This window comes from Maniola hyperantus, chromosome 11 (genome assembly GCF_902806685.2).
Source record: "Maniola hyperantus chromosome 11, iAphHyp1.2, whole genome shotgun sequence".
Taxonomy (NCBI): domain Eukaryota; kingdom Metazoa; phylum Arthropoda; class Insecta; order Lepidoptera; family Nymphalidae; genus Maniola; species Maniola hyperantus.
In genome coordinates this window covers 2,813,802-2,840,140 of record NC_048546.1, presented here as the reverse complement: position 1 = coordinate 2,840,140, position 26,339 = coordinate 2,813,802, and the positions used below count along the sequence as shown (strand labels likewise).

The 26,339-nt window shown below is 42.3% G+C and overlaps 2 protein-coding genes across 2 annotated transcripts in view; one reads left to right on the top strand and one right to left on the bottom strand.

Moving 5' to 3' along the window:
* Positions 1–387: 387 nt before the first annotated feature.
* Positions 388–9,671, bottom strand: LOC117986655 (glutamate receptor ionotropic, kainate 3-like). Its single transcript, XM_034973529.2, has 15 exons — positions 9,548–9,671; positions 9,140–9,285; positions 8,517–9,012; positions 8,334–8,446; positions 8,103–8,264; positions 7,799–8,017; positions 7,661–7,724; positions 7,456–7,601; positions 7,211–7,372; positions 6,299–6,487; positions 5,341–5,553; positions 5,059–5,144; positions 3,896–3,977; positions 3,767–3,815; positions 388–3,097 (listed from the first exon to the last, which is right to left on the bottom strand). The coding sequence occupies exons 1-15, from the start codon at positions 9,651–9,653 to the stop codon at positions 2,535–2,537; spliced, it is 2,796 nt and encodes a 931-aa protein (XP_034829420.2). The 5' UTR covers positions 9,654–9,671; the 3' UTR covers positions 388–2,534.
* A 4,503-nt stretch (positions 9,672–14,174) lies between these two features.
* The window catches only part of LOC117986395 (uncharacterized), a 47,894-nt gene continuing 35,729 nt past the window's right edge, over positions 14,175–26,339 (top strand). Inside the window, exon 1 of the mRNA XM_069501936.1 lies at positions 14,175–14,321. The gene's annotated coding sequence lies outside the window, so the exon portion shown is untranslated. The remainder of the gene's footprint in view (positions 14,322–26,339) is intronic.

The following is a 26,339-nucleotide window of genomic DNA, read 5'->3' as shown; positions in this document are numbered from 1 at the left end:
TAAAGAGCCTCAATAGCTCAACGGGTAAAGGAGTGGACTGAAAACTGAAAGGTCGACGGTTCAAACCCCGCCCGTCGCACTATTGGCGTACCTACTCCTAGCACAAGCTTCACGCTTAGTTGGAGAGGAATGGGGAATATTAGTCATTTAACATGGCTATAATTCATTAAAAAAAATGTTTAACATTTTGGTAACAAGCACAGACTTCATCATTGAATTATAGGTCCTTACTCCTCCAACCAGATGCTGCACATTACACTGCACTGAACTAGAGGTGTCAAAAAATAATGTACCTAATAAATTTATTAAATATATAAATGTATTCAAGATATTCGTTTTTAGATTAAAACAAAATTGAATACAATATATAATAAGTAGTGAAAATTTGAGAAAATGTTTCCTAAAAAATAACTCAAGCGTTCGATCTTTGATACGCCGCGCGCGGCGCGACCGAGCGACGATATTAGAGTAAATATTAGGTACAGCTGTTACAAAATACAAATATCGTCGCGACTCGACGGTGAATAATTATTACATCGAATTTTCGTATTGGCCTGTTACATGTTGACTGTGATGATACGAGTATGCGGCTAGTATTTTTATCATTTTGTTTGTTTCGTAATAAATTTTGAATGCAGTTTTATTTATTTGTGAACTTGAGTGTCGATAAATATTTAATGCGAATAATTGTAATGTAGATTAGGCAAAATAATGTAGATTAGGTACATTTTTGTGTTGTGATAGATTTGTGTCGCGCGTTAATAATACCTATTATAGTAGATTTGTTCTTTTTGGAAATACTTGCGTCATTTTATAAATCGTATGAGAAAATGTTTTTCAAAGTGTAGGTATTATCATACATTTAAGTATTATAGGTAATAGGTTAGGTACGTGAAGTGGTATTGTTCTTTTTAGAAATCATCATCATCATTTTATAATTCGTATGATAATAAATATGTAGAAATGTATGATAATAAATATAGTAGTTGCCTACTAAAAAGATTTTTTTATAGGTAACTAGGTAAACTTACCTACCTATTGTATTGTAGGTATCTACTTGACATTGCTTTATCGTTCTACTTGTTTTTATTTTTACATACATAGGTAGGTACTAGGTACTGTAGTCCGCGACAGGTTGAGATGGCAATCGGGGTATGAGGCGGGGGTGACACCCCGCACACCCGCACGTCACCCTCGCTCGCCCGCACTGGGTTAGCACAGGAGCCGTGCGGGTGTGCGGGGCGTTCCCTCCCCGATTGCCATTTCGACCTGTCGCGAAGGTATGGATTGGGTACCTATTAAGAGTAAAATTTAAAATTTAAATCAATCGAGTTAAATACAAGCTATACCCTAGTTCTCGACCTTATTGACGGTTATGAGAAAGTTGTTTTTTGTCATATTCTTGTTCAGTAGGTATCATTCATAGATTGTTAAAATGTTGTTCCCTATGTCAATAAGGTCGGAAATCGCTTGCACCCATTTATCTGCTTGCGCCTCATGGTGAAATCGGTGCAAGCAAATCTCGACCTTATTGACGGTTATGAGAAAGTTGTTTTTTGTCATATTCTTGCTCAGTATAATTCATAGATTGCTAAAATGCTGTTTTCTGACGTATGTCAATAAGGTTGAAAATCGCTTGCACCCATTTTTCTGCTTGCGCCTCACGGTTCAAGCAATTTGTTTTTGTAACAAAATAATGTAACGTTAATAATTATTAAATATTTGTCTGTAACACGTGATAATATTGTGATACACACATGAACCTGTATTTGACACCTCTACACTGAACTACGTATGGGGACTCAGAAAATACTTGACTAGAAAGCTTGAAATAAAAATTATTTAAGTAGGTATAGTCCGCGACAATCCGAGATGGCGATCGTGGTATGAGGCAGGGGCGGGGGGTGTGCGAGGCGTTCCCTCCCCGATTGCCATTTCAACTGGTCGTGTACTACAGGTACTTAAATTAAAATCAACTTTCAAAACCACCACAAAGTAAAAATTAATTTTTGTTTCAACTTTCAACACGTACCATGCTAAAGTAGGGTGAGCATAAAAAAAAACCGGCCAAGTGCAAGTCAGGCTCGCGCGACGAGGGTTCCGTACTACAGTCAGCCGATAATTCAAAAATTATGATGCATAAAAATAAATAAAAATCTGTTTTAGAATGTACATGACGTGAAGACCTTTCATATGATACCCCACTTGAGATAGTTGAAAATTGAAAGTACCTACTAATTCATCACCACAAAATATTTTTTTCTGTGTGATGTAACCACAAATTCACGGTTTTCAGATTTTTCCCCGAATGTTTGCTATAAGACCTACCTGCCAAATTTCATGATTCTAGGTCAACGGGGAGTACCCTGTAGGTTTCTTGACAGACCGACAGACAGACAGACAGACAGACAGACAACAAAGTGTTCCTATAAGGGTTCCGTTTTTCCTTTTGAGGTACGGAACCCTAATAAACTACAATTAAACGCGTGACGCTCACCCGGAGCTGCGCTGCACGGACGGGGAGCAGCAGCAGCTCAGCGCGGCGCCGTGGGCGAGGAGAGGCGGCGCGGAGAGATGGCGTGCCTCGCAAGCCGCACGCTGGCAGCGTGCATAGAGCTGCGGCGACGCGCGCTGGCGCGGCGCGAGCGCACCGACGGTGAGCGCGCACCCTCCGGCGGTGTGCTCTCCTCCAGTGGTGTGCCGTCCTCCGGTGGTGTGGTCAGGCCAGAACGTTCTGAAGCGTCGGGTGGTGGCGTGAGCGGGCCGCGCACTGGCTTGACGGAGTGTGCGAAGCGGAACGCGAAGCGCAGCTCGCTCAGCAGACTGGCACCGAAGGAGCCGGCGCGTGGGTGGCACCACGCCACGCGCGCCAGGTCCAGCAGCGCCAGCAGCACGCCCAGCGCGCAGCCTACGGCAAGCACCAGGAACAGCCCCCAGAAGTTGGACATGTTCAGCTTCTGCGCGTCGTGCTCGTCCGGCTCCTGGCACGCGCCGCCGCCGTGCCTCTCCTTCCACCAGCGCCGCTTCATGTCGCCCAGCTTGCCTTGCTCTTGCAGGCCCAGCAGGGCCAGGTTCAGCGCGTGCCGGTACGTCGAATCTGCCAACAAACGACCACGGTATAAGAAGAGACACAGTACTCCGACGCCTTTGATCTTGCGGTAAATAACGACCACAATGACTCTGTCATGACCTCTGCATTATAGGTCCCGGAATTACTCGGGCCGTCTCGGATCGGCTTCTCTTACAGCACGGATCCCTTACAGCACGTTTGCTTAGTATAGACTCTTGGTAGGTAATACATACTACCTTACTCTGTGACATGACGGTGTTTCTACAGGCACCATGACAACACAAGGATCGGTGTGAGTGACGGACATTACTGTTCGATCCGAGTTCATACCGTGAATTGTGCAAGGTTAAAAGTGAGTTGAGGAGTTGAGCAGATCCGCAGGAGAACCAAGGTCACTGATATAGCCCAAACTATTAGCAAGCTGAAGTGGCAGTGGGCAGGTCATGCCTGTCGTAGAAGCGATGGCCGTTGAAGCTGGAAAGTCCCTGATGGGAGACCGCGTTTAAGCAAGCGTAGTGTGGGACGAACTCCAGCACGATGGACCGTCGATATAAAGAGGCTGGTGGGAAGTGGCTGGATGAGGAAGGCTGAGGACTGGGTGTGGTGGCACTCTTTAGGGAAGGCCTATGTCCAACAGTGGAGATCCACAGGCTGATGATGATGATGATGGTTAAAAGTGAGTTGACAGGTACTCACTTTTTTTCATTGCGATGCCATAACCTTTGCTGTCTAGTGGGTCTCCCACCTGCAAAGAGACATGTAATGAGTGCACCGGGCAGACCTTAGGGGGCAAGTACATGGGCAAGTACGGGGCGAGTGACTCACGCTAGTGACGTCGCAGTTCCGCTCGGTCGTGTACTCGATGGTGGTGGACTCCGCGAAGTACGCGTAATTGCCTTCTAGCACTCTACGAACATATAAATAATGACAGCACTAAATAATTTAAATATTATACAGAAGGAAAAGGTGACTGACTGACTGAGTGATCTATCAACGCACAGCTCAAACTACTGGACGGATCGGGCTGAAATTTGGCATGAATATAGCTACTATGACGTAGGCTTCCGCTAAGAAAGGATTTTTGAAATGTCAACCTCTAAGTGGGTGAAATAGGGGTTTGAAATTTGTGTATTCCACGCGAACGAAGTCCAGACAAGACACTTCAATTTTATTTATTAGGTAGGTACTAGATGATACCCGCAACTTCGTTCGCGTGGATTTAGGTTTTTTAAAAATCCCACGGGAACTCATTGGTTGTCCGGGATAAAAAGTAGCCTATGTGTTAATCTTCATTCCAAATTTCATCCAAATCCGTTCAGCCGTTTTTGCGTGATTGAGTAACAAACATCCAAACATCTACACTTTCACATTTATAATATTAGTAGGATAGATTCAAACGACCATCTAGCAGGACATGTTGTAGTTAGAGAAACTACTTTTCCTAGGCAGCTCTTTGATTTCAACGAGAAATCACTCATTGCTCTAAACTATTTATAAGTACTTAGTTTCTATGATACAGATAGTGTACACTTCAAAGATATTTCTAAATAATTTTAAAATCCCGCAACTTTTGATATGCTAGCTATCTAATTTTTTTTAGAAATTTCCTTGAAGTGTAGGTAAAAACACTATTGTAATTATAAAATAACAGCAGTAATTTTTAACCGACTTCCAAAAATGAGGTGGTTCTGAATTCGGCCCGTTTTTTTAGACTTTTTTTTATGTATGTACATTGTACATTGTACATCGATTTTTTCCAGGTTTCTGGACCGATTTGCAATTTTTTTTTAATCAACAGAGGATGTTAAGGTGTTGGCCATTTAAATTTCTGGATCAAACTCCTCAATCCTGATGCTGCAGGGTTACTGGCTACTACTGCACGCTTTGATTTCTAGTTTCTTTTATGCTCGCCCGACTTTATACATACATACCTACACGTGTAGAAACTAGAAACAAAAGTTATGTTTTACTTTGTAGTGCCGTCTTACTTGTATAAGCCGTCGGTATTGTTGTCAGGCATCTTCTGGTCTTTCATCACTTGATACATTTTCTGGTAAAGCTCGATGTTAGATTGCTGAAATATGTCCAACTTGGATTAAAACAGTTTACTCGTAGTTTTAAGTTTGTGTAATAATTATCACCACTATATCTTACAAATCCAACATCTGACTACCAAAAAGAGTAATTTATTACCTATTTTGAATAAATCATTTGACTTTGACTTTGACTTTGACTTTAAATTAAAAAAATCGGCCAAGTGCGAGTCAAACCTCAAAAAACTTGTAAGTGGAACCGCCCTTCTTGGCGCCGTACTTGATGCCCGTGCTGTTGTCGGCCAGGTCGCGCACTCCGCTGATGATCTCGTTGGGCATCTTGGTGGACAGCAGCGTAGCCAGGTTGGCCGTGTACGAGCTGGTGATGACCAGCGCGAAGATCCACCACACGCTGGCCACGGCGCGGCTGCCGTACGCCACGGGCGCCACCTAAGCATACAGCATAATATGCTGAGTTGGGACAACCTATTTTTTCCGGTTGTTCCATACATGAGACAGTTTATTCCGGCGCTTCTGCTGCTTGAGGTCTTTTTAACCGACTTATACAAGAGTAAATAGGCATCTTCTAGGTAAACACGTCCCATCTTAGGCCGCATCATCGCTTTCCATCAGGTGTGATTGTGGTCAAGCGTTTGCCTATAATGAATAAAAAAAACTTCCAAAAAGGAGGTGGTTCTCAATTCGGCCCGTTTTTTTTATGTATGTACATAAGATTTTTCGAGGTTTCTGGACCGATTTGCAAAAATTTTTTTTAATCATCAGTGGATGTTTCCGTGGTGGTCCCATAAAAAATTCTGGATGTAGGGTACAGCACTCCTAAACTATAGTGCTTCAGAAACTGCGGATGATGCAATATTATTGTTGGTGTCATTGGTGTCAAGCATAGACTACACCATTGAACTTTGGATCCCAACTCCTCAATCCTGATGATGCGTTGCTCTTTTTTAGTTTTCAATTTACATTCAATTTACAATGTTATTATTATACCATACTCTACAAGCAATTGCAGCCCCGTGCATTGCTGGAGCGAGTCAAATCCAAGCTTTTGTTTTAGGAGCATACTTCATTAGCGGCCTCGGGATAACTTACCCGTAGGTAGTATAACTAGTAATGCGTGGCACATCTTTAATAAAAATAAGCAGCAGAAATAAAAGATTTTTCTTTGTTCTTTCACCTCCGAGCCCTGCTGCAGCACGGCGCCCAGGTTGAACCACATCGCGTTGGCCAGCGTGAACTGGTTCTCCAGCGCCGGCGGCTCCTCTATGCACGGGTATGGGTTCTGCCACTCCTCGGGGCACAGGCGCCCCACCACGAACAGCACCAGCGACGTGCCCAGGTACGCCAGTCCCAGGCACAGCCACACCTGCGACAGTCATGTTACTATCTGCCTGGCTTACTTACATAACTATAACTGACTGACTGATCTATCAACGCACAGCTCAAACGACTGGACGGATCGGGCTGAAATTTGCCCTGCAGATAGCTATTATGACGTAGGCATCCGCTATGAAAGGATTTTGGAAACTTCAACCCCTACGGGGGTGAAATTGGGGTTTGAAATTCGTGTAGTCCACGCGGACGAAGTCGCGAGCATAAGTTAGTATTATTATAAATGCGAAAGTGTGTTTGTTTGTTAATTTATTAGTTTGTTGGTTTCTCCTGCAAACACGTCGCAACGGAGCAACGGAACGGGTATAGTCAAAGACCTGAAGAGTGAAATAGGCTACTTCTTATCCTGGAAAATCATAAACCTAAATCCACGCGACTAGTGAAATACTAAATAACGTCCCCCCGACAGAATTTTGGCCACGGCATATTCAACTGCGCGGGAGATATTTTAGTGCGATAAGTATGCACACACACACACACTCTATTCCCTCACTTTCACAGCGCGATGGGACGGAAATATGACAACCAAAAAGAGATCAGGAACAGGACGGACGGATTTACGTGCTTGAGATTTTGTAACAGAAAAACCTAATATACCTCCTATTTTTGGCACGACCCGGGAATCGAACCCAGGACCGCGTCGTCCGCCGTCGAACATGCTAACCACTAGACCAACGAAGCAGTAAGCACCACTCACCCCACTGGAGAAAGGCAACAGGAAGGCGAGTAGGGCGGGCTCCGGCTTGGACGGCTTGCGGAACAGGATGCTGATGCCGAGGTTCATGAACGGCGTCGTGAAGTCCACGGCCGACTCGCGCTCCGCCGTGATCGTCAGGTCCGTGATCGCGAAGTGCACGTTCTGCGCGAGAGCATAGCACGATTACACTCCCAGCGTCCACCGATAGATGTACCTATGTATACCAGGGTAGGGGCGAGGCAGACCTCGTCGTCGATGAGGCGGCGTAACATGCCGGACCACTCGTGAGTGTCAGGGTTCAGCGAGCCGTAGTCGCCGTCCTCCTGCTCCACGAACGTGTAGTTGAAGCCCAGCACCTTGCTCAGCTCGTCGATCAGCTCGATGCAGAAACCTGTAGTAGACACCTTCCATTAGCATCGGACGGGATAGTGCTACACGTGGGGGACGTACCTTCGTAGCGCGCGTTGCCGGAGAGCCGGGTGATCGACATCTGCCGCATCACGTAAGGATCGTTCTGAAACCAATCGAGTGAAATCGTTAATAACGTCAACGGAGAAGAGGTGCGTGTGCGTGTGTAGAGGCCCGTACCCTTGCGATGAGCACGACAAAAGTGCGATTGGTCATGACGTCGTCGGGCGGCGGCGCGGGACGCGGGCGGTCGCGCCACACCACGCCACCGCGCGCGCTCCACGCTGCCGCCGCCGCCAGCCGCCCGCCGCGCGCCAGCTCCGCCACGTGCAGCGTGACGCCGTGCCGCGCGCCGCCCGCCGCCCAGCTCAGCGCACCCGTCGTACCGCTCCACTCCTCCTGCGGACACAGCACCGTTAGTATTATTTATTCTTTGACACCGTGTGAATGTGGCCGCCTGATGCGCGCCCCGCTTCGAACCTACCGAGCGGATGTAGTTAAGCAGCGAGTCGGCATGGAAGGCGGCAGTGCCGCTCGCACAGTCGCCGGCGGGCAGTGCGGGCAGCGCCAGGCGTGCTGACGCCCGCGACGCCACGCGCGCCGCGTCGTACGCCAGAAGTACCGCCGTCGGTGGGCTCGCTGCCATCTGCACAATAAACAACTCGTCATGACCGTCAATCGATTGCGAAGCGGTCCGCCTTCGAGCGGTTCCCACCTGAGCGATCTGTTCCTCATCCGCAGCGGTCTCGAGCAGCGCCGCGTACTCCTCGGCCCACGCGTCCGTCACCTTTCGCACGGACTCCGACTCGGGATCGAACAGCCGTAGACCTACGGGTGGAAGTTCGGGTGAGTTGAGTCGGTCGGCGCGTGCGCTGAAAGGCGGTCGGGTTGCGCTCACCGGTGATGTTGGCTCCTCCGTAGCTGTAAGCGTGCAGGTCGCGTGTGTGCACATCGAGTGCTGACAGCAGGTAGGAGTGGCGCGCGGCCAGCAGCCCCACGCGCTGCGCCGCATCCAGCACGCGTAGTGCGCACGCCGCGTCGCACCACACCACGAAGTTCTCGGCGCCCCAGCGCTTCAGTACCAGCAGAAGGTTGCGCAGTGCATCGTCGTCGCGCGGCGGCGGTAGACGGCGTGCGCGCAGTGCCAGGCCCTGCGCCAGCATTGGTGCAGCAGCGGCACTGCCCTCGTGAAGTAGCACAGCGCTCTGCCAGCCTTTGGCCGCGCAGAGTGCCGCGCACGCGTGTGCCAGCTCGTCAGCGCGCGGCAGCAGCTCCAGCGCGCCCGAGGCGAGGCGCGGCGCAGTGTGCGCGGTCAGCAGCAGCGCCAGGCCGGCGCGCGCCGCCGCATCCAACCCGCCCGCGTCACTCACGCTCAGCTGCACGCCCGCGCGTGCCTGAAATGCGACGACCACGAAACAGATAAGTACGGAAGGTGGCTCCGGCAAAACTTGACAGAAAATATTTTCTACCGGCGCTCAAACGTAACTGCCGCAAGCGTAACTCGTCACAGGAGAATGGTACCTGTGCACAGACGCGCTCGGGCACGGCGAGCGGCTCCCAGGGCTCGGCGGGCGCGTCGTCAGCAGCACTAGCGGCGCGCCCGCGCAGAGCCGCCCGCACCGCCGCGCTCAGCACCAGCTCGCTCTCCGGCGACGAGCCCACCACGCCTGCGATCACACGCTCACAATTAAATAAAGCTGCTGGCCTATGTTAACATTGAAAGAACGAGGCGAAGTCGAGGACTTCCCAAGTGAACTTAAAAGGACGAGGCGCTAGCCGTGTCAAGCTGCTACACTGCCCAGCCAAGTTGTATTCGGTGGCTAACCTCTTCCTGGAAATTTAACTTACCTTAGGTGCCTAGCTGGATAATGTGGACAAACACATGAGCTTGCACTGATTTCACATAAGTAATACTGAATCACTGTTTACCAATTTGCAGCGTTTGCGTGTCACCGGTCGGCATCAGCAGCGCCACGGTCAGCAGCAGCAGCGCAGACCCGCGGGCGCGCGCGCCGCTCGAGCGGCCGGTAAACATCGATGCACCTGTACGCGCGTGTTTACTTTACAGAGCGTAGAGTGCGGAATGCGCGTCCCTACTGTCGCCAGTCGCACTGCCCGCCTTGCGCCCGCGCCGCCCGCCTGCCCGCCGTCGGCTATTTACGGATCGAGAGCAGGACACGCGACGCGCGATGTTCTTGTGAGGAAAAACTGTCTGTGTCCGTCCATCTCTCACAGAGACTTTCATCATGATCAAGAGAGGGCATGTGACGATTAAAAAGTACATGTAAAAGTTTAATTGAATAATTTTTTTATTGCCGTCTTACTATACAGAGCAAGTGTCTCCTCTTAGAATGAGAAGAGTTTGATCATATTCTACCACGCTGGCCGATTGCGGATCGGTAGACTTCACAAACCTTTGTCAACATAATTATATGTATGCAGGTTTCCTCACCATTACCAGAGAGAGGCATAGGAGTGGAACAGGAAGGAGTGGGCAACTGCTAATATAGTATTTAAAGCTGAGTTTAAACTGCAATAACTGCAATAATAATTTTTAAGTCTAATAATAATTTATAAAATATCGTGTAAGGTCGAAGATCTTTGTCAGCCCTAGCACAGACTACGGTCTATGTGGCTGCAAATTGCAAACACCAGTGTCAGTTTTTATGCAGTGCTTTGGTCTAAAAGTGTGATGTAAAATATTCACTTTTCATAAATAAAAAAAAGACGTGCGTTTCAATGTGCGTTGCAATTAAGATTTTCTTGTTTCACTGTGAAACCCTAAAAACTACAGTGTTCTGTTATCCGCCCTACCTTAATAGAACAAGGGTTGTCAAAAGGTGTAATTTATAGTGGCGAGGGCGCGTTAAAAGCTTGCCTGTTTTCTATGCATTGTCGCGACTGAATAACATATCGCCGTCTGAGGATAGTGGGGGCATTATTTTACGCTAATGGGATTTTGTGTGACGTGAATGGGTAACGTAAGAATGGAAAAGTGCTAGCAGCAGTGTGAAATGTGCTAATATTTTTAAGTAGATACCGCGTTTATATATTATATTTATTACTTATCCAACGATGGACAAGTAAAGGATTATTATCAAGAAAAAAAAAAGAAGAAAATGATTCCATAGTAGGTACATTTTACCAATAACAATTACGAAGCAAATTCTACTAAAACATGTATTGTCTTGTTAAAATATAACAGGAAATTCTGGGACAAGCAAGAAACTAGCAAAATTTATGCAGCCACTCATTTGTTCAAAAGTTTTAAAGCTAATAACTCAATTTAAAATGGCTCCTTGTGAAAACGAAAAGCCCGTCTTACGCTTAGTACGAGATTTTGTCTCACCAACGTTGATAGTATTCAAGTGTCGAAACACTTCCGCGTTATAGTAAACGGGATCTTAGCGACCTTGTTTTAAAGCTTAAGTTTGTCTTCACATTTACAGCCAGCACACCAAGTGGAAACGTTGCAAAATTAAAATCAGTGGCATTCATTGACATATTACCTACTAGCTGCCCTGGCAAACTTCGTTCCGCCTAACAGTCGATTCAAATTTTTTAAATTTTTCTCTCCGTAAGAACCATCCTCGTACTTCAAGGAATATTATAAAAAAAAGAATTAGCGAAATCGGTTCAGCTGTTCTCGAGATTTGCGACTTCGTATGGACAGGGCCATTGAACAAACAAAACGGCACCGACTCAGTGGTGCTTTAGCATCAATGCAACCTCAGTGACGTCTGGATTTCAAACGGGTCGTTCATTAGTATCTAAGAGGTGGCGCTGATTTATTTGGTTCCAAAGCTGTGAAAATTTTTGTTGGCTTGGACAATATCTTGTCATTTATATCGATGGTGGCTTCGAATTTTTGACTTCAATTCAAGGCTCCGTCCATTTTACTTTGACGTTATTGTGTTTCGAATCTCGAATTCTAGCACCGTTAGTGAGACGTAAAATCTTATACTAAGCGTACTGAAGATACTATTGTAAGTGGCGCATCGTTCCACTTAATTGAAGTAATTTGGCTAGGTTTGTAACTTTGTAACTAGCTGTTAGAATAGTTATCTTTTGATGAACATGATTCGGTCTTAGGGAAGCTTTTCTTCTCTTTCCCAAAAGATGAAATACGTGATATCAGAGGCTTTTCATAAGTCAAACTGTGCACACAGTTTCTATGGGACTAGCTTATGCTCGCGACTTCGTCCGCGTGGGCTACATAAATTTCAAACCCCCATTTAACCCACTTAGGGGTGGAATTCTGAAAAATCCTTTCTTAGTGGATACCTAATCTTTACAAAAAACACACCCACAAAATTTTATCTCTAGGATCAGAGGTTTAGGTTGTGCGTTGATATATAAGTCAGTCAGTCAGTCAGGACTTTGAATTTTATATAGGTATATAGAATATAGATAAGTCAGTTTGTAAGTATTAATAAGGGTTTGGCCATAGTCCACCACGCTGGCCCAGTGTGGATTGGCAGACTTCACACATCTTTGAGAACATTATGGGAAACCTGCAAGGCATGCAGTAGGTAATATTTACTTAATTGCTTAAAACACACATAACTCCGAAAAGTTAGACCTCCTAAAGGGTTTGACTTCCCGAATAGGAGGCAAATAGGCTATTATGAACTGCATTTAGTTAGACCAAATAGTAGTTAGATATACCCAACATAACATGCCTATATTTTCTAAACGCAACTACAGGTAGTTGTTACAAGTAAAACTATCTAGATAGATAGATCTAGAAATAGAAGTAAAATACTTGTCCCACGTAGGTATTTGCACCAAAAGGCGAACAGTTCAAGTTAGCAATGTTGTTCGAATGCACAAAACTCCTTTTGAGATGCAAATTCCGATGTTGATAATCTAAACCAGGTGCGAGGTACATTTGCATTTATATAGTATAGTTGTAGAAAAGTAAACACGAAGAAAATAGTTGTGGAAAATAAAGACAAAGAAAATAGAGAACAGCTTTTTTCTATTCGATGACCTCACCGCACCCTACCGTATCCGTACGTGCGTACAAAAATAACACTAATTTTTTTTTTTTCATGTCGGCCCTTTTGAACTCTGTAAAAAATTCAACTCTACCTATTACGGTTCACGAAGTCCGCCTGCTGACAGAGAGACGGACAGAGTACGGGCAGCGGAGGCTTAGCTCGGAATTCGGGTACGGAGTTATGCAAAGTTAACGTTAACTTTGAATAGATACCAACACTAGGACCCCCTAGTCGGTTTATAAATGTGGTATCGTAGCGGAATGCTTGAGTTCGCACCAGTTTTTGGGCGAAAACCAAGCGTGTTTTTTTTGCGATGCGCGTATTGTCAGAGCAGTTAGATAGTATCTGTGGTCGGGACTCTCTCTATGGTCTTGAGAGTCGAGAATACTAAAATGTAAAATTGTTAAGAGTTTAAGAAAAGTGAACAAATAAAATACAATATTGTGAGAATGTTTTTCTTTGTTCAAATAGTTACATAGGTAACTAATTAGTGTGATACAGTAGGATACACAGTTGGAACGCGAACATAGTGGACACCCACCTTAAGAAACTGTCTGTGTCTCGGCTCCAATCCAATCAGCAGGTGGGTGTTGTATCTTACAGTATGTAGAAGTTTCGATTCACAAGCGATAGAACTTGATCAGTGTGTCTTGCTATCTAAGTATATCGAGCAACTTTGGCAAAGTTCGTGGTATTAAATCGACGTGTAAGCAATTAAGGTAGAGCTGGAAAACTATTAGTTCAAAGTCTATGGAGCGGGCTATGTTGGGTATCTCTCTGAGGGACAAAATCCGTAACGAGGAAATCCGTAAGAGAACCAGAGTGACCGACATAGCCCTACGAATTAGCCAGCTGAAGTGGCAGTGGGCAGGCCACGTCTGCCGCAGAACCGATGGCAGACGTGTTCTGGAGTGGAGACCGCGTATCAGCAAGCGCAGTGAGGGACGACCTCCAACCTGCTGGACTGACGACCTTAAGAAGATAGCGGGAAGTGGGTGGATGAGGAAGGCGGAGGATCGTGTGTGGTGGCGTGCTCTTGGGAAGGCCTATGTCCAGCTGTGGACGCAAACAGGCTGATGGATTGGAAAACTATTTTAATCGTAGATTAATAGTGTGTACAAGCAAAACTATAAAATCGCTTGGATGAGTTTTTTTGCAATGTACTATTTTATTGTAGAGATTAGGTTTTTTAAATTGTTTAGTGTAAATATTAAGTAAGTTAGTAAGAATAAAAACAAGAATATCAAGTAAAGTAAACTCTAGGTTAAATGTAAAATTAGTTAGTAAAGGATAACAATAAAGTTTTTATTATTATGTTATTCTGTTGTTGAATTATAAAATTCCAAACCCCTGCCGGGAATGGAACCCGGGACCTCCCACTAATAAGACCACAGCGCTTACCACTGCGCCAGGGAGGTCGAAACATTTACCTACAAGTTGGTAGCTTCTTGCTCTATAATCACTAATGTTCGTTTAATCAAAGGACTGATAGCGAAGCTTTGAACTCACATCAGGCTGCCTGATTCAGGCACCAGAGCCTCAGTCCTCTGCCAACCGTCGAAGCGAGTGCACGTATCGTACCGTACAATTTTCACGCCTATTTACTCAAATGAAAACTTGAATCGGCTGAAAACTGAGGTGGTTAAAGCTGTGCTTTTTGTGTGACTTTTTGTGAACATCGGATTTTTCTGTTACGCTCTGTGAGTATTTTTGGTCTTTTCATTTTTAAGTGACTAGGTTTTTTAATAAGGTTTTAAGCAAATATAAGCGGACAACGTCGTATTTAAGTTTGTTAATGCGATCAATTAAAAGTTTAGCTTTCTTCCTAGTTCCTATTTGAACATTGTATTTTTCTGTTACTCTCTGTGAGTATTTTTGGCCTTTTCATTTTTAAGTGACTGGGTTTTATAATGATGTTCATATTGAGATTAGGTTTAAAGCAAATAGTGAATTCGATCATTTAAAAGTTTAGCTTTCTTTCTAGGCTTTACACGGGTGTTCATGTTCATGTGTAACATGAAACAAATACATAATAATTATTCTATTACTTAATTGGTGAAAACTTGTACGCATTAATTACTTTTTGTTAGGATTTTTTTTAGATTAAGGAGTGTTTTTATAACACAAATTCGCCACATTTATTTTATTCGTGTAGTTAATTAAGATAATTGAGATCCTCGATAGCTCAAAGGTTACAGGAGCGGACAGAAATCCGAAAGGTCGCCGGTTCCAAGGTACCTACCTACTGGACCTTTTGTCGACCTACCTGGCGCAGTGGTAAGCGCTGTTGTCTTATTAGTGGGAGGTCTCGGGTTCGATTCCTGGCAGGGGTTTGTAATTTTATAATTTCTAAATTTCCGGTCTGGTCTGGTGGGAGGCCGTGGTTAGTTACCACCCTACCGGCAAAGCCGTACCGCCAAGCGATTTAGCGTTCGAAACCGTGTAGAAACCTGAGAGGTATGGGTTTAAAAAAATTGCCATACCCCTTTCAGGTTAGCCCGCATCCATCTTAGATTGCATCGTCACTTACCACCAGGTGAGATTGCAGTCAAGGGCTAACTTGTAACTGAACTTAAAAAAAACACACATAGTTAACTCCGAAAAGATACCTAGCTGCTAGCAGTGCATGCTCGGATCGAAACTCAGACCCTACAAATATGAGGCCGGTCTTAACGACTAGGCTTTCACCGCTTTTGTGTCAGTACACGCATGAAGAAGGGTTCCGTAGCCATACTTGTGGCTAACTAAAAACTGTCTCAGAAATCTACATAAAACTAGTTCCCCTATTATACCCTTTAGGGGTTCAATTTTTAAAAAATGATTTCTTAACGGATGGCTTCATTATAATATCTATCTATCTTGACGACCTCCCTGACGCAGTGGTGAGCGCTGTGGTCTTAATAGTGGGAGGTCCCGGGTTCGATTCCTGGCAGGGGTTTGGAATTTTATAATTTCTAAATTTCTGGTCTGGTCTGGTGGGAGGCTTCGGCCGTGGCTAGTTACCACCCTACCGGCAAAGCCGTGCCGCCAAGCGATTTAGCGTTCCGGTACGATGCCGTGTAGAAACCAAAGGGGTATGGGTTTAATAAAAACTGCCATACCCCTTCCAGGTTAGCCCGCTATCATCTAAGACTGCATCATCACTTACCACCAGGTGAGATTGCAGTAAAGGGCTAACTTGTATCTGAATAAAAAAAAAAAAAAAAAAAAACTATCTGCATGCCAAATTTCAGCCCGATACCGTCCAGTAGTTTGAGCTGTGCGTTGATAGACCAGTCTCAGTCAGTCAGTCACCTTTTCGTTTTATTTATTTAGATTTGTATAGATTTTTATAATAGTTGTGACACAAAGATAGACGGACAGATGGACTATGGATGAAACTATGAGGGCTCCTTACTTTATTGTGGAGCCCTAAAAAGGGTGTAAAGTGCCCCGTAACGACCTTTCATTGTCTTGTTCAGATTAGAGGGTAAATAAAATTAGAAGCATCAAGTGCTTAATTTATTTTCTTTATCCAATGTTGCTGGCATAAGAAAGGATCTAAATTAAGTTGAAAGAAGGATTATCAGACTATTTTGGACGTTAATTAGAATTAGTTGCCTTGTTTTTGCTTATGATTAATTGAATTTCAGCGCTTACTTGGTATCAATTACCTCCATGTAGTACCTATGTCCTATCTAATAGATAGAGAGTTGAAATCTTCACAGAATGTGTATTTCTATAAATAATTAATATGAAATCTCAAAATGGTCGCTATAAAAAATAAAAAAATAAAAAGGGATATTCCTTGTACGATGGTAAGTATACTGAACCCTTCGTGTGCGAGTCCGACTCGCACTTTTTTTCAGAACTCGTCTTACTGCCTCCTTGATCTTTTTAAGGGGTTCCGTACCTCAAAAGGAAAAGCGGAACTATAGCTGGCTTTAAAGGAAAAATCTGAAAACTGTGACTTTGTGGTCACATCACACAAAAAAAATTAAATTGTGGTAATAAACTAATAATTAGTATTTTCAATTTTCGAACTAAGATAACTATATCAAGTGGGGTATCATATGAAAGGGCTTCACCTGTGGATTTTAAAACAGATTTTTATTTATTTTTATGAATCATAGTTTTTGATTTATCGTGCAAAATGTCGAAAAAATGCGACTGTACTACGGAACCCTCGGCGAGCGAGCCTGACTCGCACTTGGCCGGCTTTTTAAAATTAGTATAAAATACATGAACACGTCTCCGCTCCGCTTTAGTGAACATATGCCCTTACCACCCACCCTTTACGTTAAAGGAAAAGGTAGATGTCAAAATTCCTGGCACCGACAACATAAATCTTTATCGGGACTTATACTGTCGACCACAAATTGAACATAAGCCGGGACCGTCCCGCAGGATTCCAAGTTGACTTCAAGCTACATTGAACTCAATCGAAAGAAAAATGGCGCCGCGAATTCCTTGCCTTCTACGTTTTAGGTGACTCGTATATTGTGGTTTATGATTATGACTTACCATTGTATTTTATACTTTACATTTGTCTTGAGTTTTAAAAATAGTCTGTATTTAAAATGGTCATATATCCCAGATAAACGAAATGTCGTATTTCGTTAATCTGCTCCTCGATTGCGGTAGGATAACATCTACAATGTCACGATCGCAATCACCTCTGATTGGTTGACGCTTGCTCATTATTGGCTACAATGTATTGTTACAACAAGAATTGCACAAATTCAGCCAATCACAACAATTGATATTGTAATAATGATTGATGCAGGTTTTACGAAATCGATCTACAGAGATATGACAAATGTAAGTGGTTTGAGATGTGTGTTAAATATTATTATCTCAGTCAGTAAATCACTGTCCATATTATTTATGCGAAAGTTTGTTTGTTTGTTGGTTTATTGGTTTACAATCTTCAATCAAGTCGCAACGGAGCAACGGATCGACGTAATTTTTCGCATGGGTATACCTAATTATTAAGGACCTGGAGAGTGACATATAATAATTTTTGTCCCGAAAAATCAAAGAGTCCCCATGGGATTTTCAAAACCCTAAACTCACGCGGACGAAGTCGCGGGCATCAGCTAGTAAGTAAAATAAGCCATATTAGTTATCGTGACTTCAGGCAGTCGACCACAAACTCTACATAAGCCGGGGTGGTCCCACGAGAGTTGCGAGCTGTTGACTTCACTACATGACAACTTTTATCTAAAAAAACCGGCCAAGTGCGAGTCAGGCTCGCGCAACGTACTCCAGTCGTATTTTTTCGCCATAACTCAAAAAAACTATGATGCATAAAAATAAATAAAAATCTGTTTTAGAATGCACAGGTGAAGCCGTTTCATATGATACCCCACTTGATATAGTTATCTTACTTAGAAAACTAAAAATACTAATTATTAGTTTATGACCACAATTTTTTTTTGTGTGATGTAACCACAAATTCACGGTTTTCAGATTTTCCGCCTAATACCAGCTATAAGACCCACCTACCTGCCAAATTTCATGATTCTAGGTCAACGGGAAGTACCCTCTAGGTTTCTTGACAGACCGACAGACAGACAGACAACAAAGTGATCCTATAAGGGTTTCGTTTTTCCTTTTGAGGTACGGAACCCTAAAAAACCTGTAAGAAATCGATTTCCTTCAATTTCTCAGAGTGCTATTTACTATATTATTACAGTGCACGAATGTAATTTCAACTGCAAATTATGTGTAATAATTGCTTTGTTACCTATATTATAGTTTTCCATCCATCCATAATATTATAAATGCGAAAGTGTGTATGTCTGTCTATCTGTCTGTCTGTCTGTCTGTCTGTCTGTCTGTCTGTCTGTCTGTCTGTATGTCTGCTAGCTTATTACGGCCCAACAGTTCAACCAATTTTAATGAAATTTGGTACAGAGTTAGCTTATATCCCGGGGAAGAATTATAGGCTTTTTATCCCGGAAAATTAAAGAGTTCCCACGGGATTTTTTGAAAACCTAAATCCACGCGGACGAAGTCGCGGGCCATCATCTAGTTTATTATAATTTCATTTAATTTGTACCAAAAACATTTACAGTAAAGAGAAAAAGAGAATAAATAATAAGAGATCTCCTACCAGTGACCCTTGCAGTGCGAGAGGTTGTAGAGGGAGTAGAATAGTTTTTGGTTTTAGGGATGATTTATGCCAACACGTGGCAGGCACGAGTCGTGCCATGTACGAGGCGCGAGCGAGGCACGGATACAAAACGTCACGAACATTTTATATGAAGCAGTTTATGCTTCACGGTGCCGTGTCCGTGCCACATGGTGAAGCATGAACTGCTTCATATAATGTTCGTGATGTTTTGAATCCGTGCCTCGTCCGCGCCTCGTACGTGGCACGGCCAGCGCCCGCCACGTGTTGGCATAAAATATCATCCCTTAATCGAATTTCACGTATCCAGGTATTTAGGTATGCTCATAATATTAAGCAAAAAGTCATTGCTATTTTTTTGGTGAGGTATTCCACTTTTATCATCTGAACTCTGAACAATTTAAGAAAATCTTAGTATTTATTTAAGAAGAAGTTCTTCTTTCAAGAAATTTTTGATTCAAGAAAACTATTGATAAGAATCACAAGGCCATCACCGCTTTTTTTTTGCCAAAAAAGCAAAATGGATTAATGCAATGTTTTCTAATCGAACTTTTTGTCATATCATAAATTCATTTTCTATTTTGACATTTCAAAGGGGGTATGATTCATTAATATTCAAAATTCATTTTTTAATCAACATTGTTCTGTTCCATTGTTCATTGGATTTATTTGCTCACGGGTGTTCATTCAATTTTCATCTGAGTCTCTTTAATTTGCATAACGGTTATTTCGTGAATAAATTGAAGTAGCATATTGTTCCTGGCTCCTGCACAGTAGAGCTTTAAGGCTGAGACCTATAGAGCGCACTTGGACTTTGCTCAGATCGAGTTAAAACGAGACAGATTTATGTGAGAGATCTAGCTGTGTCTCGTTTTAACTATGTCTTAAGTCTAAGCTAAGTCAGAGTGCGCTCTATAGATCTTACCCTAAGACTATCGTCTAGTGACAAAACGCGACGCGAGTACCTAAGGTATTTTCAATAATGCTATCTGTTTCACGCCACTTTACTGCCTTATTGAGAACCTCCTCCTTTTTCAAAGTCGGTTAAAAATAAATTGCTCGTGATTACTTGTGGGTTTTATTTCACAGACATAATCTTCATGGCGGCCATTTTAAATTTTTTAATGTTATAGCTAATAGCGGCAATAGAAGTACACAATCTATGAAAATTTCAACTCTCTACCAATTACGGTTCACGAGATACAGCCCGCTGACAGGCAGACGAACGAATTGCGGAGGCTTAGTAATAGGTTCCCGTTGGCAACCTCGCGGAACCCTAAAATGTGAATACTACTTTTATCGTAAGTATGTGTATTGTTTCCAAGACTTTTTTAATCTATCGTATGGCTTGATTGTAAATGTAGCACTCCAGTAATGACAGTAAACATAAAAACAACGTCATAAGTTAGATGCTCAAAGTAATTTGCCGATACTTCTACAAGGATACACAAACACATTTCGCTGCAGCATTTCATTAGTAAATGGGGACGCGGCGACAGACGCGCTTCATTTGAGATGAGTTTTACAGAATACCTATCAGTTTGCAGTCGTACGAGTACATTAGTGATGGAATAAATTCATACGACTTATACACGATTTTTATGCGACTCATAGGAGTCATACAACATTTTGCATTTATATAGGTAGCTACATTCTGTATATTTTATTCGACTGCTCAAAAAAAGGAGTGTAACATTTTCAGTGTTCATGTATGATGTGCTGATGTATGTGAGTTTCTTTATTCCGCCCTAAATTATAATTAATATCCGAACAGAATTGGATGTAATATTATGGGGTAACATCCAAGGGTACCTATCGTTAGAATCCATGACACCGAGTGACACTAGATATTTTCAATATGGCGGCTGTATATGGCGCCATTTTCAAATGTGAAAAATTGCATTTTTTTGTTCTATTTTGGCAGTAGAGTCGCATTTTAATTAATTATGACTGTTGCTTTTGTAAAAAAGTAACTGGTATATAGGTAACTCGTCTGATGTCGTCCGTCCTTCTAGTGGGGGGTCTTGAAACGCTGCGTCTTCCGGTGCGAGGTGGCCAATCCAGCGCCTTGGGACCCCAACGTCTATCGATTTTAGGAACTAATTATGTGCCATTGCCACTTCAGCTTCGCAACCCGTTGAGCTATGTCGGTTACTCTAGTTCTCGTACGGATCTCCTCATTTCTGTTTTGATCACGTAGAGAAACTCCAAGCATAGCTCTCTCCATCGCTCGCTGGATTCAAGCGGCGCAAGACCGTGGCGTGTGGGAGACAATCTCTTGTAGGGACTTCCACAGCAGTGGACGTCTATCGGTTGATGATGATGATGAAATAGATAACTGATGAAAAGGCACCATAGTATAAAATGATGTCAAACAATAATTATTTTAAAAGCCTTATAAACTATCCGAGGAGTAAGAAATTAGATGGGTACAGGATAATGTAATGGATTAGCTGTCATCGCCAGCCTACGCGGTACCAAAACTTGTGCTACGAGATTAATATTAAATTCACAGTCTAAAGCTAAACAATATGTGTTTATGTAAATTACTTAGTTTGAAATATTACATAATATAATAAATTAAATTAACTTGTAGGTATATACAAGCAGGGACTTCTTTATTATAAGCAATTACCTGTACAAGGATATACGTTTACTAATGGATTAAAAAGCTGTGATAGCCTTGTGATTAGGACGTCCGCCTTCTAATCGGAGGTCGGGGGTTCGATTCCGGGCGCACACGTCTAACTATTCGGAGTTATGTGCGTTTTAAGTAATTAAATATCACTTGCTTTAACGGTGAAGGAAAACGGTACTGCAGTACCGCTTCAATTTGCTGAAAAGTGAAGCGAGAGCATTTTCTTAGAGATCATCAATCAAACATGTCTGCATGAACTCGATGTGCGCTCTGTAATCGATTGTCGCGACTCGCTGCCATTAGCGAATGAGGAGACGCAGATGCATACATTATCTTAATACTGGGGGTGACCTGGAAACTACAGAGGGTGTGACATCTCTGTAATAACACTATGTGTAAATAAATTAGTAGTTCAGAAACGACTTTTTTAAATTCCGATATAAGATAGCCTTTGACTTAGGGTGAGATCTATAGACCGCACTTTGTCTTAGCTTAGACTTAAGACAGAGTTAAAACGAGACAGAGATATATCTCTCACATAAATCTGTCTTGTTTTAACTCAATCTTAAGTCTGAGCAAAGTCAAAGTGCACACTCTATAGATCTCAGCCTTAGACTTATGATGATGCAGTCTATGTAGAACGTAAACTAACCTAGAGTAGGTATCTATGGCAATTTTTCATTAAATCGGAGAAGTGGGAAAGTAAGCCAATTGAGTAAAAAAATTCTCTCTTTCACGCCGGCTCCACACGTTGCTTGGTCCCAACGCTGGCCCCAACACTGTTCCCCCAACGTGTGGATCGTATGCCAACGTTGAGGCCAATACCTATAAACTGTTTTCAGAACGAGCGTCAAGCAATTCAGTGTAATAATGTAAAAATACGGAGTCTTTTCTCGCATGTAAAATGTATGAAAATTATTGAAAATAAACGTTTTTCAGTACTAAACAAACAATTTCACAAAACCAATTTACCTTATAACAGAGAAACAATGAAAAATAATACAAAATTAATTTCTGGGAGTGAAATAACAGAATATAATTTCACGGTTATAATAACAAAGGCGCTTGTTCCGGAATTTATCAATTTAATTTGAATGACTCGTTTCTACTGTTTATCAATTTTATCTCAATTGAAGTCAAGCTCTTTGACTCGCAGCAGGTTCATTATTCATTTCGAAACGATTTTAATAACAAATCTATACTCTAAATATATAAAAGGAATAGGTGACTGATGACTGACTGACTGATCTATCAACGCACAGCTCAAACTACTGCACGGATCGGGCTGAAAATCGGGTTTGAAATTTGTGTAGTCCACGCGAACGAAGTCGCGAGCATAAGTTAGTAGATAATATTATAAATGCGAAAGTGTATAATATGTCTCTCTGTCTGCTAGCTTTTTTACGGCCCAACAGTTTGACCGATTTTGATGAAGCTTAACATCCCGGGGAAGGACATTTTATCCTGGAAAATTAAAGAGTTCTCACGAGATTTTTAACAACCCTAAAAGCGGAAGAAGTCGCGGTTATCTTCTAGTAAGAAATAATGGTTAGTCGAACGCAAGCAAAGTAACTAATGGTTGTGAATCTTTTTTAGTTTTAATTTATTTTGCAGGTTTTATGCACGAGTCACCGCACGACACGATAAAATACGGTGACGACATATTATTTCTATGAACAATTACTCATTCAACTAATGTACAGCACGACACACGTTTTATAGACATTAGGTAATATAGGGCTCTGTTTTACCCTTAGGGTACGGAACGGAGCCCAAACATACCGCAACTACCGTGTGGTTGCGGAATCATCACTCGTGGAAAAACGTACAAACGTCACGTCGTATGCAATGTGTCGTGTGTTGTGTATCGTGACCGGAAGTCGTGCAGTTGCTCGTGCAAAAACGCCCTTACTTTCATTTCATTTATTGGTTGGCTTTGGGCTGGTTAGTTTTTAGGGTTCCGTACCCTATTCCGACGAGGCGTCAAAATCAAGCAGTAGGTACACCTATAATAATGTTATTATAAATCATCAGCATATTTCATGATAAGTTACAGAACCTTTACAGACCTGAATAATAATTAGGTAGGTAGGTAAATCATTTTCAAAGTTTTATCATTTTATTATTCTTGCTATTATTCTGAGAACCTAATTTAGCAATTCATATTAACGAATATTATTAGAACCTAGAAATACAATATTATAAAACCAGACTATAAGATATTGTTATTGTAACAACCGCAAAACCTGGTTATAAAATCATGGCATAAGTCCCGCAAATTGCTAATGCGCGTGACCGCCATTTTAGTGACGTCAGCACTTGACTGAAACTTCGAGCCGATGGTATATTTTTAATAAATTACGTCATTTCTTACAATACCTTATAATACCTATTATGATTACTTCTATATAATATCTAATAGTACTAAAATATCTCGTTTGAATTTAAGCCCTTTATTATATATCCATAATCCCTTTGTTTAAATCTACATCAAAATCATTGAATCGGTTGCTCCTAAAATGATAATGATAAAATTTGAGAGGCACCTATTGTAGTCCCGAATAATATTATGTTCAAAGGATTTATGAACTTAGAAATTTGTTGAACTTAACTTCAATTATTATAAACTCTATTCAATAAATTTATTAAGGTTCATTGGGCTGTACAAGTAATTTAAGTTGGTCGTAAGCACGGACCACCCCTTTTTTTCGTTTGAGAGGAGGAAAATACTCATGGATACCTCGGTGTTTCCGACGGCATGCCCAACTCCATTGGGGTTGCGGCTTACGGACTATAAAAGCACAGACCACCCCCTATTCCGAGGCTGGCGATGGGACCCGCCTGCCAGTTCCTGGCGGGATCGCGGTAGCAATACTAGTAAGTGATACCCGCGCAACCGCTAGGCTGTCGAGGGAGGAACACAGGTTTTAATGGGTGCAAGCCCCACATAACCCCTCTGTTTCCCCTGACGGAGGGGTATGAGTCAGGCATTTCCTGTGTAAAAAAAAAATAGACCACCACCTATAGAAACCTAATAGCCGATCACCCGCGATCGCCAAGCTTAGGCAGTTGCTTAGCATAAAAGTCGGCCCACGCCCGTTCGGTACCCTCATTCTGCACATTGTCTTGATTACGTGACTTTTGAGTCCACCAATCACAACAAAGCACTCTATTGTCCCCCGCCAACATTTTACGATTATTGATAATTCAAAAACTATGATACATAAAAATAAATAAAAATCTGTTTTAGAATGCACAAGTGAAGACCTTTCATATGACCCCACTTGATATAGTTATCTTACTTAGAAAATTGAAAATACTAATTATTAGTTCATGAACACTATTTTTTTTGTGTGATCTAACCCTAAATTCACGGTTTTCAGATTTTTCCCAAAATGTCAGCTATAAGATCTACCTATACCTGCCAAATTTCATGATTCTAGGTCAACGGCAAGTACCATGTAGGTTTCTTGACAGACAGACGGACAGACAGACGGACGAAAGTGATCCTATAAGGGTTCCGTTTTTCCTTTTGAGGTACGGAACCCTAAAAACTTAGAGCAAAAATGCTTTCCCGATTTTCCTAGACACCGGAAATGAAGCAGATTTTAATTAACATTTTGTTTATCGTAAGTACGATAAACTCATGAGTTCTTTGTTTTCATATCAATCCGGAAACTTTGATGACATTACAATTTAATGAACTGTCTGTTAAAATGAGTACAAAGTAATTAAGTGCTCCGGTTTATATTTAATTTTAATTATCGTTTTCGGTCTGTTGATGTTGTTTAATTAAAATTGGAATTGGGCGGTCGGGAGTTCGATCCCGGGCACGGATCTCTAACTTTTCGGAGGTTATGTGCGTTTTAAGAAATTATATATCACCGGCTTTAACGGTGAAGGAAAACATCATAAGGAAACCTGGATGCCTGAGAGTTCTCCATAATATTCTCAAAGATGTGTGAACTCTGCCAATCCGCACTTGGCCAGCGTGGACTATGGCACTACAGAGAACGGGTCTCCTCTCAGAGTGAGAACTTTTGGCCATAGTCTACCGCGCCTATGAGAACATTATGGAGAATCAGGCCTGTTTCTGCACGATGTTTTCCTCACATAATTCCGAAAAGTTAGAGGTGCGTGCTCGGGATCGAACCCCCGACCTCCGATCAGAAGGCGGACGTCCTAACCACTAGACTATCACAGCTTACACATTATACATTACACATACACAGTACACATTATATGTACATGACGTTTAATTCCTATATTTATCTTCTTCTATATATATATATATATATAAAAGGAAAAGGTGACTGACTGACTGACTGATCTATCAACGCACAGCTCAAACTACTGGACGGATCGCGCTGAAATTCGGTATGCAGATAGCTATTATGACGTAGGCGTCCGCTAAGAAAGGATTTTTCAAAATTCAACCCCTAGAGGGGTAAAATAGGGGTTTGAAGTTTGTATGAAAGTCTGTCAGTTTGGAGGTTAGAATCGCGATAGTTAATATTTTTGAAATTAGCAGTATGACATAAGCTCATGTTAAAATCTCATTGTTAAAGTTTAAAATTTGTTTAGGTACTCCACGCGGACGAAGTCGCGGGCATAAGCTAGTGTATTATACATAGCTCACATAAAATCTTAACCAGAGCGAGTCTCAAAGCGGCTCAGGGTAATATATTAAGCAAGCCATGCTTGATGGATCGTGTCTAGTTACGGCCGAGTTGATCCTCTAAATCTTAATTGGTACTAAATGGTTAAGCGATTATTTGGACTGTGGTTTATACCTACCCTGTAAAGGGAATGGTTAAGTATTGAACATATTTAATAAACATTTATAAAAATTAATAAACAAATAAATATTCATATTTCACTTCACCGTGCTATAAATTATTAACTAGCGATGGGTGACAGTTGTAAAAAACAACCGAATGAATCAAACAGTTGAATAATCGATTT